Source organism: Scedosporium apiospermum (genome assembly GCF_000732125.1).
Source record: "Scedosporium apiospermum strain IHEM 14462 chromosome Unknown SEQ_SAPIO_0066, whole genome shotgun sequence".
Taxonomy (NCBI): Eukaryota; Fungi; Ascomycota; class Sordariomycetes; order Microascales; family Microascaceae; genus Scedosporium; species Scedosporium apiospermum.
Window position 1 is genome coordinate 341,947 of NW_015971767.1, and position 24,484 is coordinate 366,430.

Sequence of the window (24,484 nt, forward strand, 5' to 3'; positions counted from 1 at the left end):
ATCACTGTCTGACTTGGCCGCTAATCTGGAGGGTTTTCCTTCCCTTCCCCCTCCGAACCTCATCTGTCGGTGATGAGGGCTAATGTCTAACCTACTTTCTCTTTCTTTTGTCTTCTTTACGATACATGCTTGGCGTTGAGAGAGTTTTTTTTACTTGTTCTTTTCCTTTGTTTATGAGGGCGCGGTAATCACAAAAGTTTACAATGGATGATGGAAAAAAAGAATGGATTCGGGTTGAGAGATTTAAATCCTCAACATTCATTTTTGTTCTTTTACTCGCGCAACTTTTGGCGCCCTTTTGCCTCGGTGTCTTACCCGATGGCTTTTTTTTTCTAGATAGAGAATCGAAGAGTATAAATGTTTTCAAAAAATAATCTTGTGTACGTTTTGGTGATGATGCTTTGTAGTGTTTGATGTCTTTTCCTGCTTGGCTTCAGTTTGTATCTTGACAATCCTCGAGTCACTTCGATTTTTCGCTTTTCAATTGTCTCCTTTTCCAGATGTGAGCGGTGACTAGATGGAGGTAAGAGTTGTCCGTTGACGCCACCATTTAATGCCGTTCACCATCGACAGCCATGCATCTATGCACTCAAGGAGACGGATCTACTCATTCGGGTGGGGGAACGCACGTCGCGGAGATCAGGCCCGAGGAACGGGTGGGCAGATCGACGCTGTCATGGGATGAGATGCGATACTACACTCTATGCGATGGCGAGAAATTAAGGTTGGGGTGACGCCCTCCCCGACTGCGAATATTGCAACTGCCTAGGGCAAGGGCAGCCGCGAGCGGAATGGTCATGGGTTTTCCTGCACTCTCACCAAAGAGCCAAGAAGCCAAGCCAAGGATCTCCAATTAACCCCAGACTCAAGCCAAGATTCCCTCAACCACATCTTTCGCCATTCCCGGGCGACCCACTTCGGTCGCGTCCCCCGAAATTTCCGGCCGAGAACGTGTGTGCCCCACGCAGCTCTCTTTGGTATTCGGGGCGTTTCTAGATTAGAAGATATTGAATTAAAAAGAGGAGCGGCAGTTAAAAGAGTTGTTTTTCGGTGATATTATTCGCATTGAAGGGGGGTTATGTATCTGCCGCCTTTCCCGTGTGACTGGCTGCTTGGGCTAGATTGTCGAGGTAGGCTGTCACCTCTTATCTGGATGCGTGGCTTGCGCACGAACAGCTTCTTCTTCTTCTTCTCCTTTTAAGTTTTTGGCCGGATTCGATAGGGATCCGACGGCATTGTTCCAGGGATGGGATGTGCCATGGATCGCTGCCGATCCCGAGAAGTTGACCAGTCCACCCACACACACACAGCATGAACGACACGACGAAAGGAAAGGCGAGTCGAGGGCCTCGAAGCTATATCACACCTCGACTAAGACCCCATCCTTGATGGAGATATCCAGATATATTAGCACTCGCCCTTCCTCCCATGCTCTTCATCTATTTCCCGCCTGCCAAAACAAAAAACACCGCCACAACAAGTCCAGAACCCACACACTCTATTCGCCCCAAAAACCTCTGAAATGCAATCAATCAATCCCGAGCCGACCTTAGTGGAGTTGGGCAGAGATCGAATAAGGGCATACGAAGAACGTATTTGAGGGGAAGGAAGAAAAATAGGGCACCCCTCTGCTTACAGCTGCTCCCATCGTTTTACCCTTCTTGGCTCACCATTCGGGACTTGCCCGCAATATCGTCTTCGTGAGTGCCTTCTCTTGGTTTTTCCTTAATTTGTGGCAGTTGCCACTTTTCCTGGGGTACAGCTTCGGCAATCATGGTGTGCTCGTCTCGCTCCCTCGTCTCCGTCTGTGCCTTTCCTTGTTCCTGTTTCCCCTGATGTCTGCTCTCTCCCACCAGGATACAACCATACCTTGGCATTTACACATAGACACAAAAAAGCTGTTTACATATTCATATAAATATATATCTATAAAGGAAACACGACAGCACAAGACGAGGTCATCTTAGATGCATGATCGAAATAAGATGCCGGGTTGGAGCGGATCCCCACCGCCAGTTCTCCTCGTCTATGTCATCCCGGCATAAGCTCTTCATATATCTCGATGGCCAACATCAAGTGACCATGCCGCAATCTGGGGAAAGACGGGATCCAAATTCGAGAATTTACTTTGCGCTTCCTCCCTTACGCTCTCTCCCCTCGCGTCCCTCCTTTCATTCCCGCGCCCGACCCCCCAAGACCAGGGTTCCGTGGGGTCCACGAATCTTCTATCCTGATATCTGTGTAAGGGGGGAGGGGCCATAAAGACGGCATATATGAGGATACTATACACCGTCATGGGGATGGCGGGCCTGTGAGAAGAGAGAATTGGAACGCAAGCCAAATGGGAGGTAGGGGCCTTCACTGTGACGGGAAAAGCGGAAATTGAGCCCTTAGGGCCTTGGTTGCGCGTAAACAGGACATCCAAGGAGATTCTATCAGATCAATGGCTCGTCCCCATCAGCAATCTATTTGGACTCCTGACCATATTGGAGACCAAGACAAACACTTTAATATTCCTGGTCTTGGCCTTAACTCTAGCGGGGAGGAGGGAAGAAGAGAAATGCGGATGCGTAGATATATATATATATATATAAACTCGGTAGTCCTCCCACGAACAAGCTGCGATGAAGAAGCCGGCTTCGAGAGATTCGTAGTTCATTCTCCGTCCACCGCTTCCACGTCTGTGTCGTTTCTTCTCATCTGTTCATCGCGGCTGCAGTCCTCGATTTGGCAACCATGAAGCTCTCCGTCGCCTCCGTGCTGGCCTACAGCGCCATTGCCTCGGCCCACTGCATCTTCCAGGTTCGTTCCCTTCCTCTCCCTCCGTCTCTTTTCCAACCACCACAAAGAACTCTCCCTTGGCCAATCCATCCTCACCGAGCACCCTCACTGACGAATATCCCCAGCGCCTCTCCGTCGACGGCCAAGACCAAGGCTCCCTCGTCGGCCTCCGCGCCCCCAACCAAAACAACCCCGTCCAAAACGTCCAATCCCAAGACCTAACCTGCGGCGTCGTAGCCTCCAAGTCCGAAGCCGTCATCAAAGTCCCCGCCGGCTCCAAAGTCGGCTCCTGGTGGCAGCACGTCATCGGCGGCGCCCAGTTCCCGGGAGACCCGGACAACCCCATCGCGCCCTCCCACCACGGGCCCGTGTCGGCGTACCTCGCCAAGGTCGACAACGCGGCGACTGCTTCGCACCAGGGTCTCGATTGGTTCAAGGTCGCCGAGGATAACCTCGATACCTCGTCCGGAGTCTGGGGCGTCGATAATATGATCAAGGGCCAGGGGTGGCACTATTTCACTATGCCGAGCTGTATTGCTCCCGGGCATTATCTCCTGAGGGTTGAGCTTTTGGCGCTGCATTCGGCTCATCAGAATATGGGGGCCCAGTTTTATACTTCGTGCGCCCAGATCGAGGTTACGGGTAGTGGGACTTTCACGCCGACGCAGACTGTCAAGATCCCTGGCGCTTTCCAGCAGAATGATCCCGCGGTTTTGGTTAACATTTATGCTGCCGGCGGTGTGGCGAATAACAACGGGAAGCCATACCAGGCTCCTGGGCCTAGGCCCATTACCTGCTAAGGTCTTTGCAGGTTTGAAGCGTGGTTTTGTTTTCTTTCGTTTATCGGGATGGTTGGAAGATGGGAAAGAGGGAACCTTTCCGCTTCGAAATATCCATTCTTTCTTTTATATGATAGCATTTTGAGGGGAGATGGGCATCGTCAACGGTGTCATGGAGATGGGATTAAGGGGACAAAGAATCAAGACGCATGGCCGTCATGTATATAGGAAGCAGCTCGACCAAAGCTCGAGGCTTTCACCACAAATATGGCGAATGTAGCATTCACCCGCCGAGTCTTGTCTTGATCTTGGTGAAACTTATGCCGTGAACACCGCTGATTGTCTCTTTAGGGTGGCGGGGGAGAGAAAAGCCCGCGCCTAGAGACCACCACCTTCGACGAGTATCACTAACACGCCAGGGCAGCAGAGATGACAGATGACCGTAAATACAAAAAGTCGTGTGGTGGAATGCATACAATAAAGGCGAATTGGATGCCGTTGATTTTTTTTGCTTGACTTCTTTTTTTCAACAGGATCCGTTTCCGGGACCTGCGCTGACACCTGTGGCTGTACTTGGTACGCTCTTGTCATTCGTACCTCCAAAGTTCTATCACTAACAAGGAACCCGACAAGGACGGTTCAGGCATTAAAGAGCGTATTATCCAAGCACAGAGACTGATGGCGACACCCGGATTGCTTATTGTCCGGCAGCACGATCGTGCCGCCCCGTCGTCCTCAAAGCGGCCGGCCGACGTCACTCTCTTGCTGTCCTCTACGGAGGAGTAGATGGTTGCGGCCGGTCTGCCCCGGGGCCCTAATTTTGGGAATTGCCAGGCCTATTTCAGGGCCTAGGGACCGCAGGGCCAACCGCGGATGAGGGGGTGTAGCACCGTGGAAGCTTTACCTAACCCGTTTTCACCGCCTTTCATTTTCCCGTGGAACATGTTGCAACAGCGACGCGATATGCCCTCCCTGAGTTCGTCCTCTGTACGAGGGGGGTTAGCATGAAGTGCGGCCACTGTAGAAACGAATATCAGGTACTATCATAGTCACTGCTGCTGCTAACTTCGAGTTACCCGCCGCACACCTTCGCAACCTCCGCCCGTCGCTTGACGCCGAGAGCCAGACCGGCACTGACTGGCCGACACCGAAGCAACCGGATTTCGATCTAGAAACAGATATCAACAATGGAGCCAACGACGTAATCGCCATGTAATAGGCGGAGAGGTACGAAGGCCGGAAACGAAGTGGTAATGCTGGGGAGCTGCTCGACAGGTGCATCACGAGGCGGAGGCGCGCTCCAAGCCCCCCAACCTGACCTTGCGAGGCTAGCCGATACATGACTCTCGAAAGCTTTCAGTCGCCTCCCTCTTGTCTCCGTCCTCTAGCCCTCTTGGCACGAACGACTACCCCCTTCTGCCTCCTTCTGCCTCCTTCGACGCCCGAGCTTCTTCTGTACATCGTTAGCCAGCCTCTTACATTGGGAGGAGTGGACTTGTTGCTTACCACGCAGGGCCCCCGTCGTCTGCGTAACCCATATCATATCCTGCTAGTTGCCTCTGATAGTAATATTCAGCTTCCTCCTCCTGCTCCCGCTCCCATTCTAGCTGGCTCCATACATTATCCATGTAATCATCGTAGTCGTCTTCGTTGTCGAACTCGACCTCCTTCAGCGGAGGGACTTTGGTGGTTTGGACCGTCCATCCGCGTTCGCGCAGCTTTGCTGCCAGACAACCCTCTGGATGATTCCAGTCGTCGGCACCACCGAGATCCCCCGCTTCGTCATCACTCGCCTCCACCGATTCTCCGCCGTACCATCTCACATTGACTATCACGTTTTGCAGTCGCGGAAGAGCCTTAAGCCGCGTGTCGATCAAATCCAACGAGGCCGTGGAGACGGGGAAGCCACTGGTGAACGGGAGGGATAACTTCAGCGTGGTTATACCGACACAGGCATCTCGTATGAGGTCCAGGTCCTTGACATGGCCTTCACAAAGCTGAGTACCCAACAAAGTAGATCGGTTAGGAAGTGTAACGCAGACGTGGCGAAGGAGTCTCGCTAGGAGCCCGATCTGCCCAAGGAAGAAGGCGAGGGTAGTGCCTGTGGCGTATCCGGTCGTCGCTTCGTCCTCCTCCGGAAAGTGAAAACAATTGTGGGAGTAAAGAAGGGGGACGGCTTCATCATAAACTTGCTTGCTGGTGCGAAGAAGGCCAGGACACAGGTCGATACTTTCTCCTAGCCACAGCCGTGCTGGCAAGGGGTATTCCCGCTTCTCGAGGTTGATGGGTGCAGGGTGGACGAGGAGCTGTGAATAGATCTTAAGCCTAATCTCGACCGGGAAGGCGAAGAGGTCCATCGTCGTAGAGTTCTAAAGAGGGTTCGGCCCCGGACTCTGAGCACGGCATGGGCAAAGTTGGGTTCGGTTGGGCAGCGTCGAGAGATCGAGCGGGGATTTCACATATCGAAGATACCTGGCGCCCTGGTTAAGACTCCGAAATGGTCTCGCATATATTGGCGGCGAATGCCGTTGGCGGAGCTAGCATCCCCGCTTGAAGAAAGGTCCTATCCGCGGAATCCCATGGAATCCCCAGCAACCTGCAGTCGGTGCTGTAAAAGCATGTTCTGCCTTTGTTAAGCACTGATCATGTATGTATCTCCCTGCTACAAATGTGTCTCAAAGCCACCCAAGCCACAGGTCAACCCCCGCCATTTCGCCTTCTACTGTATGTGCCAAGCTGTAGATTCGTATTAGCACGATGGATTACACTTCTCTCGCCATCATACACAGTGGATAGGCTACCCGTAGAAAAACAATCTGAACAGAGCCATTCTAAATTCCTCCCCATATCTCAGTCGGCGACAAATTACCTCCTGCTTTATCTTGACCTCACAACCCTCGCCGCTCCCTAAGATGCGGTCTCGCCTTCACCTCCTTCACCTCCTTCACCTTCACCCTCTCCCTTCTCATCCTTCGGCTTCCCCTCAACCCCTCTCTTCAACTCCTCCACCAGCCCCTTCAACTCGGCAACCTCATCCATCAACCTCCTAACCTCAACAACCGCCGGATCAACCTCCACATTCGCCCTAACATCCTCACACCGCTTCGTCCACCCCTCCGCCTCGAAATCCACCTGATCCTCCAGCTGCTCCCACTCCTCCACCGTGTCGTCGTCATCCTCGCCGCGCAGCCGGTTGCGGTGAACGTCGGCGGCTTTCCGGGTCTCGAAATATGCCGCCACGACGAGGAGGGGCGAGTAGATGACAGCCATGACCACGTCGTTGACGAGCTCGTACTTGTCCTTGGGGAGCCACCACGAGAAGAGGACGATGACGACGACCTCGACGAGGTTGAGGGGCGCGATGTAGACGTTTTCGTCGGGGGCGCGCACGAATGACATCGTCTTTTGGGCGAAGAGGGCCATGTATTCGTCGTCGGCGTTTTCGTAGATGTCGCTGTAGGCTGAACCGTACAAGGCGATGAGGATGTTGAGGAGAATGACCTAGGGACAATCAGGTTTAGCATACTCTCTCCCCCTCACTATGTGTTCCTTCCTCTTCAGTTCCAACTTACCATGACAATGAATGTGAAAATATAATAGAGAAGAATACCAAACGGCGGTGCAAACTTCTCAAACCCACTAAACTCTGGGCTTCCCATTATCGAATTCACCATCGCCTGAATAATGAACCAAATCTCATCCGTCTCCAAGTCCTCCGCCAAATCGAGCCCGATGAAAGCCTGCATAAAGCCCACGAACACGACGGCGAGCAGCGCAAAGAAGATGATGGACTCCTTCATCATCACCTTGAGCACCACCAACATGGCGCCGAAGAACCGGAAACTGTCGAGGTACAGGAGCAGCCGGATCCAGAACATGGGAGCGCTGAAGGCCAGGAAGTTGTAACTGAGGCTGTCGTATTGGTGGCGGGTGTCGCTGCCCAGCGGGTGGGCGAGGCCGATGATGCGGAAGACGAAGGAGACGGAGAGAACGGCGTAGAGGACGCTGTTGAAGGCCGTCCAGAAGCTTAGGATGTGGTAGCCGGCCTTCCAGAATTTGGTGAGCTCGTCGCAGATGAAGCCTAGGGTGAAGAGGTACAAGAGGATCTCGGCCGCGTCGAAGCTGCCGTCCCAATTCACTGAGTTGATCGACATGGTATATAGAACGAGGTAGAGAATGGAGAAGAGCAATCGCGCCGCGTTCTGGTAGATGGGAGCTCGTAGGCGGTCCGGGTCCAGATGTACGATGTAGCGCTCGTCATCGCGGCCTTTGTAGTCGACGAAGACGGTGGGATCGTCCTCGTCCTGAACGAGCCATCCCTTCCACAAGTAATGAAGGCATTTCTGGTAGCCAGAGGAGCAGATGACTCGCAGTGCGTGCAGGTCGACGGCCTTTTCGATAGCGTTCGCGGGGGGCGTGGGCTTGCCGTTGACGATGATGGAGAAGCGATGAAGGAGAAGAGTGTGGAGGAGATAGCTTGTGTCCTCTTCATTCTCGATGCTGTCAAGAAAAAGATCAGAGAGTAAGTTTTTAAACGACGAGATGACCTCTCCAATTGGAATTGGAAGCGCATCGGCGACAACTCACATTGCCTTGGCAATAACCTGACAAGCCGTAGACCTCACATTATGCAAGTCTGCATCCCACAATTCCAAAATGGCCTGTCGCTTAAACCACCGACTGCACACGAGCAGACAAAACACGACGCAGGACCGGTACTGCTCGCCGCCGGCCTCCTTGGCAGCGAGGATGACCTTCTTGGTGATGACGCGGCTGTGGGCCTGGGTGATGAGGGACTCTTCGAGCTCACAGGGCACGCATTCCTCGATCAGGTGGCGGAGGCGGAGAGCGACTTTGGTGACTTCTACCGGGGGGACGACGGGGTTGAGATGGCCGGTGCTGTGCTGAGGGAGCACTGCCAATGGGTAGTCTTTGTTAGCTTCTTCAGATATCTTCGAAAAAAAGAGAATAGAAAAGGTAGCCGGCGTGTCCCTGTGACGTACGCGGATCTCGATGCTCAAAATCCCATTCGCGGCGACTGCGATTGTCGTCGCGACTCAGGCCCAGAAGACGGCCGAGCGTCATTCGGCTGTTGCGAGAAGCCATTCTTCAGGTTGGATCTCCCCCTCTCTGGGATCCAATTGCAAAGGATCTACTGCGCAGGTCGAGAAAAGGATGTTGAACAGAGGGAAAATGGAGGGGAAGGAAATCGGGGCGGGGAAAATAAACGCAGGTGGCTGCGAAATCTAGCGAGGGAGAATTGATGGCAGTCACGACCAGAGCTACTTCGCAGTGTACATCACGATCTCGCAGCTCCCCACGCCAAAACACCGACGATCCAGCAAACACGCCTCTCCGGAAACTTGGTGCTTCGTGACACTAAAAACTTACGTCTGAGCTGAGAGTGGTGGCAGAAAGCGTAAAGCTAGACTGCAATCGGCATGATGCTCGCTCGATTTGGCTAATCACCGTCGAGCTGGACAGATCCATGACGTCGGAGGCGTGTGTTTGGAGATTGAGGTCCATGAGAGCTCTTTGTACTATTTTAACATTATAAAGCATGTAATATAGGAGTAGATGTTAATGAGTACATTCTACCAACTAGTGTTCAGCTGTCTTGGCTTTGCTGCGCCATCATTAGACCAGATTCAGAGAAGAAGCTCTCCGCGCAGTTCACATAATCTCAGTCTGCCAAAAGGCTGCTCCAAAGCCCTCAATAAATCCCGAACTGTTTGCCCAGCCATAAACGTACTGCAACTTGAACGTGCCTGGTTCATTCCTTGGCCCATCCTCAGCGAACCCAATACGGAAGTTATCTTCCTCAGCCGGATCCCCTTGCCCTCCACCGGACCCTCCGGCGACCTTCTTCGTGGGACTCACGAAGAAACGGATCGAATCCAGGTATTGCCCCACCCGGCCCGAGACGCAAACAATTGATTCCCCCTCGCCTACCTCCAGCACCCTCTGCGTGCCGCCGTACCCGCCGCGATGTCCGCTACTAACGCCGCCGTACCAGATTTCGAGCCCGTCGACGCGGGCCCAGGCATTGATAACCACCTTAGTGATACGTCCGTGCTTTTCTGCGAACTCGCGATCATTAAAGTGGTTCATCCCATAGGAGATGCCGCAGCCCATAGGGCCCGTCGTGCCGGCCATAATATTGCGCTTGATATGGGCGTAGATCTCCATCTGACTGAACTGCGGCCACTGCAGCGACGGTGCGAGGATGTCGTCAATCTGCTGTCGATAGACGGCACCAGCCGCGTCGCGCAGGTCGCAAATATACCTCTCCGCTTCCAGATCATGGCTATACCCTTTGTCCGGGCCGATCGCTGGACCCCCCCATACCACCTCATGCGAGAACCCGGCTTCGAGATCGCGAACGAAATTGTGGCGGGTGGAACCAAGAAGGTGCCAGCTCTTGTCTTTTGGCTTCGTCACCTCGATCCGCTCATCCATACGCCACTCCAGACACTTTTCGCGGATCATGTTGGCTGCAGCGGTGTAGATATCGATGGCCTCCTCGAGTTCCCGGCGGAGACGGTGCATATCGGCGGGTTCTTTAGGGTAGATCTGGTCCCAGTGCAGGAGCTGCTCGCGGAGGAAGCCTAGGTGGAGCGTGGCCATCGGGACGAAAAACTGGAGTGTCCGCCAGGGCGTGCCGTTCTCGGTGAAGTCGCGCCGGATGACGGTGAACCAGGAGAGGATGAACGTGAGTCGCTCGCCCTTTTGGCGGATCCCGTTGGGCGTCTGCTCGTAGGTCCGGATCAGGTCGTGGAGCGAGTCGATCCTCCGCCGGAGATCGCGGACCTTGTCGTCGTCTAAGAGACCCTGGACAATCGTCCGCACGTTCCTGTCGATCTCGTCCCATTGCAGGCTAGGCTTGCGTTTGTCCGGCCAGAGCGCCCTAACGAGGCCTCCCAGCAGCGAGCCCACAGTTGGAATGACGCTAAGGCCTTGGGATACAGCGATCTGGAGGAGCTTGTTTACGTTGATGACGCCCAAGTCGAGAGACCGATCGTAAACTCGGAAATGTGGGCGACTTGGAACCACGATCCGTTGCTCTTGCGCCTTCGCAGTCCGAGTCATGGTGAAGGCCTTGTTGGTTGATTGGTATCGTAATACAGACAATCGGGGCAATTAGCTTACCAACACGTACTTTTAGAAGGGAAGGGATATGGGTTTGATCTGGGCTCAAGGGGTCTTGACGGTGAAGCTGAAAATGTGTCCGCCTCCCACTGTCGGCATTGCCCGCTTAAAAAGCCCCGTGTCTGGCTCTAAGCATCTCAGGCTGTAGTTGCTAATAAATATCTTAGTGGTTGGATTGAGACATGGTATCGACAACCATTGGGCATCACTCGGGCCTCACTAGCATCGTGCTAGCTAGACATTAATAACAACATGCCATGGCATTGCGCACGACAGTCTGGCTCCTATTGCATCTTAGAGGTTGGAATGAGATATGGTATCTACAAACCTTGGGCATCAGTCGGGCCTGACTAGCATCGTTCTGGCTAGGCATTATAACAACTTGCCATGGCATTGCGTTACAGAAAATATTAGTCAGATGGCGGGAACAGGCTTCAGCAGCAGAAGAGGCCTTTCGTCTCTCCGTTCCTCAAGGCATTGGGCCAAAGCCTGCGGGGCCGAACTGGTTCGTCTGCTGTCATCGACACTCTCCGCCATCGACCTGCCCTTCAACAGAAGCCGCCTTCATCGCCCTAGGCGACGGAGCCCAGATGCCTTATAAGCCATCCATAGAACCGCCACGCGTCTCGAGACGTTGCGTACGCTGCCCTAGCCGCTAGTAGGAACCCAGCACGACGAAATGGCCAAATCCAACAACAGCGAAGTCACTGTTCTAATGGGGGATACCAAGTTTTACCTTGAATCCGAAACACTCTGCGCGGCCTCCTCATTCTTCGAGGCCGCACTTAAAGCGGGCTTTAGTGAGACAGCGGAACAAGAAGTGCGGCTTCCGGACCATAGCGACGAGGCATTTGGTATTATTGCGAGGTGGCTGTCTTTACCTGCTGCCTTTGGTTGGCCAATGCGCAGCCGCTGAACTACCTTTGCCGCCTCCGAATCCGTGGAGTCTGACAGGATGTTGGACAGCCATGGCCACGCGAGGCATCTGACGATTCCATGCGAACGGCCAGAAGCGATCTTACGTGCTTTATATCCGAAGTCAGTCGATCTGGAACCCGCCAAGACAGAGCCCGAAGGTATTAATCGAGCAAGTTTCCCCTTGCTCACCATGATGGAGTTCACGCCGTAGAGACGTGCATGATCCGAACACCTTGAGGCACATAGCGTCCCCCAAGGCAGAAACCCCACCCGAGTTGGTCCCTTGGTGGTGAACCTAATTACACCTTATTACCTGGGCCAGCATGTCATTCTGCCTTGTCAACACCATCATCAATGCAGATGGATGTCCGAAGATGCCCTCCTTGTCTGCCTTGCCACTTGCCGACGCGAATACCCTACCCGGATATATAACACAGGGGTGGTTCTTAGGTCTGATTGGAGAGCGCGCGGATTCTCGAGCCAGTGGGCCAACGAGACATCATGCAGCCCCCTCCATATCGGAACAGCATACCTCAAACTACTGGAGGCCTGGAAGCCCCCGACCGTTGGTCCTTGTCATCCCCATACACGATGGCAGCCAACACCTAAGGGGAGGTGATGGAATCCTTGACAGGAGCTCCGCGAGGGGCCTTACCCACGAACAGTAGAAGAGTAAGGCCAGTTGGTGGCGTTCGTCTCATACTTGGCGTCCTCGTGCGGCAGCCTACCGATTATGCTCCTTTCTCGATGGGGAAACAGCGCGTCGCCTGTGCCAGTCAGGGTTCCGCTCAGCGCAAATATGACATGTTGCCTCGTATTCGAGCGAGATGAATCCTCCCATTTCCATATTCAGTATCCGCCTGCCTGTCGTTCGACGTGGGGGCGAGCGCGGAGCATGCGTCTTGATCTGCCACTGAGCGGAAGTTGGGTCTCCGCTTGGGACCAGGCAGCAATTCGGGAGGATCTCACCGGTCGCGACCGAGCCTTGGGTACGGAAAGAGCCTCCTTTGCCGAAAGAATCACGGCGGGGCTAGCTCACTAAGTAGGCGGTGTGTGTTGGGAGGCAGCTGGAGGACTTGATGGGTATGACTGTTGCGCACGATGGCTTCAGGACAAGAGTTAGGTGCAGGTGGTAAACTGTACGACGAGGGTCTAACTAGTAGCGGGACAGAGGAAGCCTCTTCGAGACCGGAAATGACGATCGTGCTGAAGGACTCAGGTCGATGTGCAAAGGGCTGCCCTGGATAGTAGCCAAGAATTTGAACGGTATGGGATTATGTCAGCGATTCCGTTTCTCGAAACGGGAGGCATTGAGGATGGAACGCTTTTAAGATGACGGCAGACTTTTGGGCCGAAGTTTCCTATGGAGCTGCTATTTGCGAGGTGCCTCCAATTTCGGAAGCTTTTCGCGGCAAATATGGGAGTATTCAGAAAACGGCATGCTCGACACCTCCATCGAAATTCCATCTTTGTGGACGGGGTTGGTGGAAGCGGTACCTGAAGGCCTCAGTGACAACCAAGCAAGCCTACTTGCTCACAAGAGACCGATCATTGACATATTCAACGACTACCTTGCCTCGACAAAGGTATATCTCATCTCTTTCATCGAATCTTCCTTTGCTCATTCCACTTAAACTCCTCGCCTATCGACTGCGGTAAACTCACACGACCCCGCGGCGGCATCTTCATCCCGTGCAAGTCGCGCATCTGCGCCCAGGGAATGCCGTCGGGCGCATTAACACCATACACAGACTTGATGCGATACGCGAAATCATAGAGGTCCCAGTCCGGGTGCCATTCATTAAACTCCTTGTTTCCAAGTCCATCCTCAGGAAGAGGTGCGATACCTGGACCCCGAGTCACTGCCGCGTCAACTTCACAGACGTGTGTAATGGCAGAGTGAGGTGCCGTGCGGTAGAACCAGATTCTCTTGATGCCGACCATATCGTATTTCCTGTACTCGTATGTCTTGGTGCCGTCGATGATTTGCTGCATGTATGGATCATTAATGACGAGTATCATGTCTGTTCTAGACGCATTCTTTGATGCGCTGGGGTCCTTTGTGGCTTCATTCGGTTCCTTGGGAGCAGTTTCAGATTGAGGGTCGAGCTCGGAAGGCTTTACGGGGAGCGGGTCCATAGCGGAGGCCGGTCTGGTCTTGAATAGAGTTGAGGGGCGAGAAGCAAGTTGGGGGAGCTAGCCGCGACGATGGTGATGGTGGAAAGAGGAAACCGGCTGCCGCAGCTCTAGCGATAACAAAAGGGCAGCAAGTACACAGGTAAAGGACGAAGAATTGGAAGAGAGCAGAAACTGCACGTGCATAAGAAGGGGTAACAGCAGGCAGAAGGCAGGCAACCACGAGGTAAAACGCGAGTGCGAAATGCAACTCTGCAGCGCATCTTGGCCTCTCCAGGTTCTTCTACGGGAGGATTAGCATTGCCTTCTTAGGCTTGGATTGGAGAAGACCGGTTTCCTCAAGACGTAGCGGCGTACTGGTCCTGTATGGGGTGACCCCGTTTTCGAGTCTGTATGGAGTATTAGATGCCCTTGCGTATAATGTGTTAAGTATTCAGATTTTAAGGAATTATTGGGAAAGGCGCATTTGGGTTGCCCCCGCCGTTGATGAATTTGGCAAAATATTGATGAGACGACGAACTATCACGGGTGTGCCTAGCCAACACCAGGACATTCGGTCTACTTTTTCATCGGTTCGCCCGATTGGCGATGCTAACATTCAAACATTTGCAGTGACATCCCGCGTCCGACGGCATGGTCATCATGACCAGAACGTCGCTCAATGGGGACAACCGATTTCGAGGGTGCCCTTCGGTGTGCCCTTCGGTGCTCTATTCGAGGTGCATGTTGGTGGCTTTTACTCCTTACAATTTACCATGCCCTTTCGAGGTTCACACACAATCTCGGCTTTCGTCCATATTTGGTTGAAGTGGACGCACATCTTCGCTCTCGCGCTCGTACTAACAAGTTGCCGCTCCAGATTTCAATAAAAAGACGTGTCAGATTCCTATAGCTCGGATTGAAAACATGTAACTGCACTTGCGAGGCATCGTCAAAAAGGGGGGGTTAAAACCTACCAGATTCCACTTGTGGTCGGCGAGTTGGATGACCTGGACACCGACGCATTTTAGAGAATGGTGCAGATGGGGTGGTACACTTAATGGGACTGTAAATTACGAAAAAGTTGTGCCCATCGTCGTAGGGCTCAACAGGGCGGCATCTATCTCGCGCCAATTGCGATAAGCCAATTGCCCTCTTTCTGTGAATTTGAGTCGGCCATCCCGAAATGCCTGCAAAAATATATTCTAGTACACAGGTATGGTACCGCTGATATGCAATGACAACAACTGTGCATGAAGGCACACGCAGCTTTGACGCAGGCGCAAATCCTCTTCGCTTATTCCGGCGCGGCCAAGTCTGAGCATTTCACCAAAAAAAGAAGATGGCGCTTACACAATTCCTGACTCCAGGAGTCACGGCGCGGACCTACATGCTTTATACATGCTCGGCCAACGCAAGCAATGACATGTTGTCCTGTCTTCTCCCTCTGCTCTCCTGTCCGGCCCGTCCGCATGCGCCTGCAGAAGCCGAGGAAGTGTGGGAAGAAAAGAGGGTAGGCTTTTTGCTTATTCGTGATGTGAGAAAGCTGAGAGGAACGCAAGCCAGGTTGTTTTCCCCGCCGAAAATAGAAGCCCGACGAATGTAAATCCCTTTTGCCAGCTGTACTTACATGCTCACGCACATCAATGATCTCAGTTGTGGAAACCGACCTCTCGTTTTCTCTGTCTCGAGGTTGGTTCCCAGGCGCGCAATCCCATAATCCCATGCGGATGTGGAGTCCACTGGAAGACCCGGATCCTAATCCGGTGCTGGGATGACTTGTCTCGGCAGTCCAGGAGCAAGCCCGATTCGCAACCTCACGCCAAAAAGAAAAGGGCGGGGATCGAAATTTCAGTCCGCGCAGAAGACTGGGGCCAGCTGCGATCCACTTTTTCTTTTGCCTGTTGCTCCGCTGAGTCGGAGGGCAATCCTGGATCGCCGCAACGGGATGCGGAACGGCTCGGCTTGGGAAAGTCGATGATTGGGGCGGGCTAGTGAATAGGGGTGACAGGGGCTGGGAGGTGCGGTTACATTTGATGCTGGCGCTGTAGTGTACGAAGTAGTGTCGGTGTCGGTGATCGGACACCAAGTGCAAAGGTATCATTGGAGGAAAGGGATGTCCGTGATAATATTTTGTGTTTTGTGCGTCCCGTTGACTCGAATCTCCAGCCCGTCGCTCGTCGATAGCTGATTCGGTGTCGGTGAGGATGCGGCAAAAAGCAATCATCTGCCTGCCTGCCCGCCCGGAGATTTTCTTCCTGGAGTGGCTCTCGCTTCTCTCCCTTCCCCAAAGGACAGCCAGGCCAGTACCGCCCAGGGCCCAGCAATATTGTCAGCTCTCCCAATGGGGAAATGGAGGTCTGCAAGTCCAGGGTTCTGAAGTCCCATCGCATATCCCATAATGAGGCTACAGTAGGCCAAGCAGGCAGGCTGACCTTTGTTGAGTGGGGACCCCAATGCTGGGAAAATCTCGAAGCAACAGGGAAGAAAAAAAAAAGTACAGTGAGCAGCGGATTTGTTGAGGATGGGAGAAGCATTCCCAACTGCACTCTGGATCCTTCTTTCCTTCTGTTCACCAATCCAACATCCAATATTAGTACGAAGTACTTGTGCGTGTTAGCCGGGAAGGATATTCCTTCCCTCCTCGTCAGCTAGATAAGGGTCAGCGAACGAGGAAGGATCGAGCAATGGTTCACATTGGTCCTGGCGATTACAACAGTGACATACCGCCTCAGAAGTCCTTCCCTCGACTTTGACTCTGGTAGGCATGCATCAGGTAATATCAAGTCTTAAATAAGACGGCTTTCTGTGTTGGTCACATCCAAAGTAGCATTGTTATCGATCGTATTTGATTTGATTCGGACGCCCCAACTTTGCTCCAAATTCTGCGAGTACTCAAAACCGCGTGCATTATCCACCATTGGTTGAGTGGCGGGTAAAAGAGACCCCGGGTTCGGCGCCAACTCTTAACGGGGACGAGCTCCACCGAAGTCCGAGAATACTTCGTAGAGTTGGAGAATTGCATGTGACAAGGGAGTCGCTGGGCATCAAGGAAGGAACCGTGAGCAGCATATAATATCACGTCCTTTTAAGATGAGACGATGTACGAAGTAGATATCCTCGAATCCTCAAATGGGAAGGGGAGGGTAGTAATACCGGCCTTAGGACAGGAGATTTAATGGGCACGAGGCTAACGGATTGGGTCAATTCTAAGCGGCCCCCAAAGGATTCACCTCGACGCCTGTCATTGATCCTACTGTCCATAGGAAGGAGTGGGAGTGTCGTGCTGCTTGCATGCAATATCCGTTTCTGCCTGCCAAAGGGAGTCGGAGAAAAGGCAGCCAGCAACCCTGTGCAACTGTCCCCCACTCGGCGGCCAGGGTCGCTTTCTCGCTTGGTGGCTGTGACAGCTTGTCTGGCCCAACAACTATCACGAGGAGCCACAGGATGAAAAATGCAATGGAACGTGACGGAGGAAATGTGCAGAAGTGAGAAGAGAATGGTCGGATATGTTAGCCAGGTTGGGAGCCGGTCTCTGGGGTGTCGCGTTGGTGGGCTAGCCATGCCAGCAATGGATTCGCCTGTCAATATTCCACAGATGTATACACTTAGGCAGCCTCATCCAAAGTTTCGGATTTTTCTCGAGTGAGGCTAGGCTGCCCTTGCTCGGATGATAAGCACATACGATCACAAGCCTCGCTTTAACGCTCAGACGACCACCTGCCTGCCTGTGCCTGTCAAACCTTGGATTTGGCGGCTCTCGTCGGTCGCATCAGCGCAGCCTCAATCGACTGCCAACCGCGCTGCGATGCGGCAGAGACAACTAAAACTAACGGCAGGGTGACTGCCTGCATGCAATAATGGCAAGATTCAAGGTCGACGACCTCGATTTTAACCTACTCGGGCGAAGTTCTATCATGATCTCGCGAGCTTACTTCTTACACTTCTTGTCTGGGTTGGCGCCTGGCCTGGTCTCCCTAGGTCAGACCTGAAGTGGCGAAGATGGGCTAGACGACGTGCCCGCCACCGATGACTCCATCCATTCCACTGGCTCGGCCGCCTTTGACCCGCGTCAGACGGCGAACAAATTGGGGCTGGGGACCCAGTTCGCATCGTTAGAGGCCGCTTATGTGGGGAACAGGCGACAATGACGGAACCAGGCCCAGGCCAGTCCAACGGGTTAGATTAGTTGACAAAAGTGAAACAGCTCAGCTTCGCTTTCGATCCCCGCAACGGTAGGCAACAGCGCTAAGCCAGACAGGCCTCGTCGAGGAGCGGAAGAAAATCCGGAAAAATCTTCAGCTTTCGGACGGGGAGGGAGGGAACCGGTTGATGTGCGATTGAATTTATCGACTCACCCACCGACTGGCGGGACGGACCTGGCAGGGATTCGCTGATTGTGACTGGGGAGGACGGGACACGATCGTGGGCGAAATGTGTGAACAAGGGGGTTAGGCAGCAGGGCGGCGTTGGTGAAAGAGGCTGCATTAGATCCATTTTTCATCGAACGAAGCTCTGCATTGTGCTTTGTGCTTGGGATCAAATCCCAGCTTTTCCCATCAGCGTCTGTATGGATGTGCGGATCCTTGTCCAACGCTCCGCTGAGAAAAAAAAGAAGAAAAAAAGAAGTACTACCTTCGTACAAGTAGCACAGCAGCACCCGTGAAGTATTGTTTGATTCATGGTTCCGTTCCTTCAACTGATTTGCCGGGCGTTCCAGTGAGACGTCCGACCGACAGGAAACAGACGTGGCTATCTCTCGATACCATCCGTCGAGGTTCTTCTCACCGCCTCCACTCCACTGACGACCACCCCCGGCCGGCCAGCCAGGCGGATGCCTTGCGCTAGTCAACCACACCCATTGATCGGCCGCTTCCCATCCCAATCGTGGTACACTACAAGAAGACATCCTTTTCCTACCCGACCTCTCGTTCATACGGCATCGTAATTCTTCTCATCTCTCTTTCTCTCTCCCCCTTTTGCCCACTCTATCAGCTCTGCTTCTGCCATCAACTCGTCCCCAACAGTCCGGCTACCGTCTTCGCGTCCAGCTTGCATCGAATGTCTTATTTGTGCATGCTAAACCGGTTGTCCCTCATCTGACTTAACATCGCCGACATTACGAAGCCGCCTCCGCCTCAAATCTATATCGACATACCTCTTCTCGCCCTCCCCCGAGTCGAGCCCCTTTCTTCTCCATCCATTATCGACACCCCAGGTTTCTTTGTCGCCTTCCGACCACAACCTTCTGACTGACCCGACAGCCTCATTATCGAAGGACAAAATTATACACCCTGTGATCGCTCCGTACTCAACCGCTCCGCTACCGCTTTCTGTAACCTCGTCTTATCATTAACAGTCTCACCTATCTGATACCTTGTAAAGTGAGTCTAAGCTTTGTTTCGAGACATGCTAATTTCTTCCCCGATATTCCGCATGTTCCTATGATGTCGGAAATCTTCAGTCGTCCCTTTCCGGCTTCCGTCAGCAACAGTGTTGCCGCCCTTTTGTGTAGCACCAAGGTGTAGCTGATTTCCCCCCTTCCACAAACATTTGTCCCATTTCCCCCTGTTTTTTTTTTTCCTGTCTCGTTTCTGCTTCCCTTCCCTGTACAGTCACGGCCCCCTTGTCAAGAGGCAAAATATCCGCGGGCCCCCACTGCAAGAGCGTTCCGCCTTCCATACTCCATTCGATTCTCGGATCCTTGAATCCTTGGGTGTTGCCTATTGAACGGGCCTGTACCAATGGGGATGTAATTCTGGCAGCCCTCCACGCCAGTCCTACCCACCCACTTGGACCAAGTAAGGCATCACCTAGCCCATTCAGGACCAATCCTCACGCACGTCTGCCCACTCCATACTAGCGGCCTGACCAGCTGCTGACCAGCGATGTTGTTCCTGGGGCTTTCCGCATGTACGCATGTATCCGTACCGACGTCTTCGGCTGTGCGAGTACAATTTGAATTGTATTGCGTCCCATGACATAAGGAAGGGTACAAAGGGTACCAGACATTGTACCTCCCGTCTAGCTTCCCGACGACGGGCAACCGCGACCTGCAAGTGCAAGCACAAGTGTAGCAACGAAGTATTACAACAGGTAGCGGCTCATCGATTCACTGGCTCAGTGGTTGTTTCTGCATTTGATCCTCTCCACCATCACATGGAAGACTCGGATTGGGCCTGGCCAGACGCATTGAGCTGGTGCTCTCCCTGGTCGCTTCCCCAAACCTGGCCTCTTCCTAAGTTGCGGCTGCACTTCACTATTTTTCTTTTCTCTATTTCCGTGGACCTGCTCAATTTTGAAGGTGTCCAGTGAATTCCAACCTTTTTTTGTTGGTCCGGTCTGTACCCTTGGTTGATGTATCTTGTATCTTTCACCCCGCCCCAAGTGAGCTGTTTTGGTACTGCCCCCTTCATCAACCACCACCCAGCTGGAACTATCGTGACGTTTCAAGGGCCTTGCGAGGATACTCGTTCTTTCTGTTTTCCTCAGCTCATCATTTGGATTCATTATCTCCTTGGCGGTTTGTTGGATGGGAGTTTGTATTTTCTGGTTTCATGATTTTGTCTCACTTCAGACCCATTCTCCAGATAGCAAACCTCCTGAGCGAACGTGGACCTAGTGGGCCGTGTCGTTGTGAGACCTTCAACCGCCCGCCCCCAGGACTTGGGAACTGAGTGGCCGTTTCTTATTAATGCTGGCTGTCATCTGTCATCCGAGCATTTCTTGTCCTTGGCCGTTGTATCGTGTCCCCGTTTGTGCTGTGTGCGCCTAAGGCCCCAGCCTGGCCAGCTTATATTCCTATTGAGGCTCCTGCCCGGTTTCTTATTTAAACCGTCATCAACCGCGCCACCGCACACCTTACCTCACTTCATTTCTTCACTTCCCTCTACTGCGCTCTGCTCTCAACTCAGTCACTAATGGATCCCCAGCCAAGCGAGATGGAGGCGCAGGATAACTCCTGCCGGCGAGCCGACGCCACTCCCAAGCCGGAGTCTACCACCGACTCAACCATTGTGAGCTCTGAAAAGGCCACGTCTAAGAAACAGGCTGAGTCCGACTCTAAGATGGTCGATCGCAAAGACGATGGCAAGGAGACGATAAAACATAACCACCGCACAAAGAAGAACAGCAAGACGCAGAAGAAAGCCAAGAAGGCGAAGAAGACCAAGGTTGTCGAAACCGACTCCGATTCTGACTCGGATTCCGATGCTTCGGCATTTTCCGACGATAGCGACGATGATAGCGATGCATCAGACTCTGACTCCGATGAAGAGGTGACGAGAAAGAAGTCGAAGCGGGCGGCCAAGAAGGGGTCTGGCAGGCACAAGGATAAAAAGGCTGCTAAATCTAAGAAGAAGAAGAAGAGAAGGAAGTCGAAGAAGGCTCAGGCCTCGGATTCCGACTCCGACTCCGACTCTGACTCCGACGCTGCGAGCGACAGGGAGGAGGACGATGACAACAGTGCCGAGACTGACGAGAGCAACGAGACTGATGAGACGGAAGAGACGAATGGCTCCGAGTTGGATAACAGCCGACAGAACCAGCAAGATCTCCGTCTCCAACAACAACAGCTCCAACAACAGCAGCTTCAGCTCCAGCAGCAGCTCCAGCAACTGCAGCTGCAGCGGTTCAACCAGCCTGCCCTCTATCCTCTGCAGCTAGGTTTGTTTGACATGGGCCACGGAATCAACAACCCTTTCCCCAACCAACCCCAGTTGCATAATCAGCCAACCCCTGGGCAACTGGGCGGTATCCCTCCCTTCCGCGGCAACGGACGTCCCGGCGGCAGACTTCCTCTCCCCCACGAAGACGGGAGGAGGAGGAGAGAGAGTGGAAAGAAGAACTCGGGCAAATCTTCCAAGAATGGCCGCATGGATTACAAGCGCGTGGATCAAGTGTGGGACAGCTCGATTCACAACTACAAGCTCCAGGACACTGCCGAGACGACCGTGGATCCGAAGTACAAGGGCTATCTCTTCCACGTCCGGCGTACGTTTGACTGGGAGGGCAAGTATAAGTCGACCTATGTTGATATCAAGAGCAAGGTCCTCCGCGACTGCCTGCAGGATGTCATGGGTCACATCAAGGGCGTGAGCTTGGTTGAAGAAACCCCCAAGCTTGACCCCAATATCCTGTTCCTGTATCTTGAAGACATGCGGGCGCACGTGAAGAAGCTGAAGAAGGCGAAGCCATCGGGATCGACCAAGAAGGAACGCAAGAGGGATCAGAAGCGAAACGAGACAAGGCGTCGTCAACTCAGGACTTTGGTTAAGTACCTCGATCATGATTATGCGGAAGTTAAGAAGAGGTAAGATTCCTTCGGGCTGCGGCACGAATACGACAAGGCACGATGTACTAACTACTAAATATTTTTTTTTAGTCTCTATCCAATGCTCGAGAACGGCCTCATCACCTTCGACTTGATTTGGGCTCTATGGAAGCCTGGCACTCTAGTTTACACTGCGACATACGGATGCCACGATGAGCCTAGGGTCTTCAAGGTCGATATGGCGGAGAAGCATTACTCGATGGCCCGGGGTGACTTTTACTGGGTCGAAGGAAAGGTAAGGAGAGAGAGTCACCTATAATCTCTACGTTTATTCTCGAGCTAACCCGAATATTTTGTAGTATTTCGAGTACGACGGTAAGAAGTTCGGCCATGGAAGCATGTCCGTCGATATCCCCGACTTTCAGGGCGCCCGAAAGATCACCGCTCTTCCTTGCTACCCTCTGAGCTACCATAAGAACGAGACAGAGCTCCGCAAGACCCTCGTTGAGCGGGGCAAGAAGTTCGTACAACTCAGTGGTGTCCATTACAAGAACCACCAAGGCATGGCGTACTTCAAGAAGAAGAAGGCGGTAGTAAAGGTGAACATCAACGGACGCGTCATGGTTGACCCGGCCATCCACCGGCGAATTAACCCCAACTACCCCATCTCGATCGTCCGCCCGAGGGACCACGATCTCTCCGACGATGACGAGGATTCCGACGATGAGAATGGTAGCTGCTGTTGCGGTGGTGGATCGGAGAGCGAAAGTGACACCGGCTCCATCAGCGAAAGCTCGACGTCGCAGCAGGAAGGACGGAGGTCCAAGTATGTGACCAAGTTCATCGAGGATAAAGACGGGAATGTTCGCGCCGTCCGGGTTCGCAGGGGCGATTCCGATGATGAGAGGGCGGAGAACCTTGATACTGTGCAGAGCAAGGATAAAGAATCCAGCAAGGGCAACGACGCCAAGGATGACGTCGAGGATGCCAAGGAGGAGAAGCCGGCGACTCCGGAGTTTTCGGACGAGGAGTACTTGATTGCGTCGCCCGTCGTGCTGGGTTTCGCCTTTTCGGAGAAGCTCTGGCTCGAGTTCACGGTTTCCGGCATCAAGGAGATTCAGTGGAATGATAGCGCCTACGACTCGCTTGTTCTTGAGCCGAAGACGAAGGACATTGTCAGGGTATGTAGGAAAAGAAGCTTTCTCTGGAAGTCACTTTTTCTTTTTGCTAACGTCTGTGGCAGGCTCTGGTCGAGTCACACAAGTACCATGCTGCGGAGAGCATCGACGATGTGATTCAGGGCAAGGGCAAGGGTCTTGTTGGTAAGTTAAATATCGCGAAAGAGTAGGGATTCGGTGAGCCAAGTTGCTAATTCCGTTGTGTTTTTCTAGCCGTCCTTCACGGACCTCCTGGCACTGGCAAGACATTGACCGCCGAGGGTATCAGCGAGCTGCTCAAATGCCCTCTGTACATGGCCTCTGCCGGAGAGCTTGGAACGGATTCGAGATACTTGGAATCAGAGCTCCAGAAGATCCTCGACATCTGCCATGCCTGGGGCGCCATCCTCCTCCTTGATGAGGCTGATGTGTTCCTCGAGAAGCGCAACATGCATGACATCCACCGCAATGCTCTTGTCAGCATTTTCCTGCGGCAGCTGGAATACTTCCAGGGTATTCTGTTCCTGACCACGAACCGTGTCGAGGTATGTTTCGACGATCCGTTTCCTTGTCATGAGGAAACCCTATGTCACTAACAGCTTCATCTTCTCAGACCTTTGACGACGCCTTCCAATCACGTATCCACATCGCCCTACGCTACGACTCGCTCGACCAGAAGGCCAAGAAGAAGATCTTCAAGATCTTCATCGAGCGTGTCAGGGTCCTCGAAAAGATTGACCTCATGCCCTTCTCCGAGGAGGACTACACGGATCTTGCCAAGCACGACCTCAACGGTCGGCAGATCAAGAACACCGTCCGCACGGCGCAGGCCTTGGCGGTCAATCGCGGCGAGCCCCTCAGCATGAAGCACATCCGCCAGGTGCTCGACGTGCTGAAGAGCTTCGACCGGGACTTGAAGGGGGGAACCGGATACCAGGAAGCCATGAGGAGCTACTTCTAAGCCTTCTTGGCAAGCCCTTTTCGCTTTGTTCTCTCTCACCTTGGTGCAAGTCCGCCATTTCCCTCTCAGGTAGTGAATTGGAACAAGCTTTTTTTTTTTTCTGTGTGTTGTTGTATGTAGAAAACATGGCTGGGGGTCGGGAAGGGGGTTAGAACCGGTTCTTCTTCTCGTTTTCATGGATTCTATGTGTACTCATCTCCCATTCTTGAGTTGGTTTTCTTCCTTCTTCTCTAGTCTACATGATTCCCACTATGCAAATGATTCTACGAGGCGTTCTGAAATCTTCTCTCTGTTGAACTTGTCTCGCCTGTGTTACATTTTTGCCATTCTTTTTGAATACTCTTTCCATAGG

The 24,484-nt window shown here is 53.1% G+C and overlaps 3 protein-coding genes and 3 pseudogenes across 3 annotated transcripts; 2 read left to right on the forward strand and 4 right to left on the reverse strand.

Moving 5' to 3' along the window:
* Nucleotides 1-2,736: 2,736 nt before the first annotated feature.
* Nucleotides 2,737-3,581, forward strand: SAPIO_CDS1536 (Glycosyl hydrolase family 61; the record flags this gene model as incomplete). Its single annotated transcript, XM_016784784.1, has 2 exons — nt 2,737-2,802; nt 2,907-3,581. 2 exons carry the CDS (start codon nt 2,737-2,739, stop codon nt 3,579-3,581), a joined length of 741 nt encoding a protein of 246 aa, XP_016645541.1.
* A 1,335-nt stretch (nt 3,582-4,916) lies between these two features.
* Nucleotides 4,917-5,917, reverse strand: SAPIO_CDS1537 (annotated as a pseudogene; the record flags this gene model as incomplete).
* Nucleotides 5,918-6,467: 550 nt separating this feature from the next.
* On the reverse strand, nt 6,468-8,666 carry SAPIO_CDS1538 (Potassium ion channel yvc1; the record flags this gene model as incomplete). Its single annotated transcript, XM_016784785.1, has 4 exons — nt 6,468-7,061; nt 7,133-8,060; nt 8,148-8,475; nt 8,564-8,666. The coding sequence occupies 4 exons, from the start codon at nt 8,664-8,666 to the stop codon at nt 6,468-6,470; spliced, it is 1,953 nt and encodes a 650-aa protein (XP_016645542.1).
* A 567-nt stretch (nt 8,667-9,233) lies between these two features.
* Nucleotides 9,234-10,649, reverse strand: SAPIO_CDS1539 (annotated as a pseudogene; the record flags this gene model as incomplete).
* Nucleotides 10,650-13,229: 2,580 nt separating this feature from the next.
* On the reverse strand, nt 13,230-13,766 carry SAPIO_CDS1540 (annotated as a pseudogene; the record flags this gene model as incomplete).
* Nucleotides 13,767-20,662: 6,896 nt separating this feature from the next.
* On the forward strand, nt 20,663-24,132 carry SAPIO_CDS1541 (Uncharacterized protein; the record flags this gene model as incomplete). The annotated part of the gene is made up of 6 exons (XM_016784786.1): nt 20,663-22,053; nt 22,126-22,309; nt 22,374-23,195; nt 23,258-23,336; nt 23,406-23,716; nt 23,785-24,132. 6 exons carry the CDS (start codon nt 20,663-20,665, stop codon nt 24,130-24,132), a joined length of 3,135 nt encoding a protein of 1,044 aa, XP_016645543.1.
* Nucleotides 24,133-24,484: the final 352 nt, after the last annotated feature.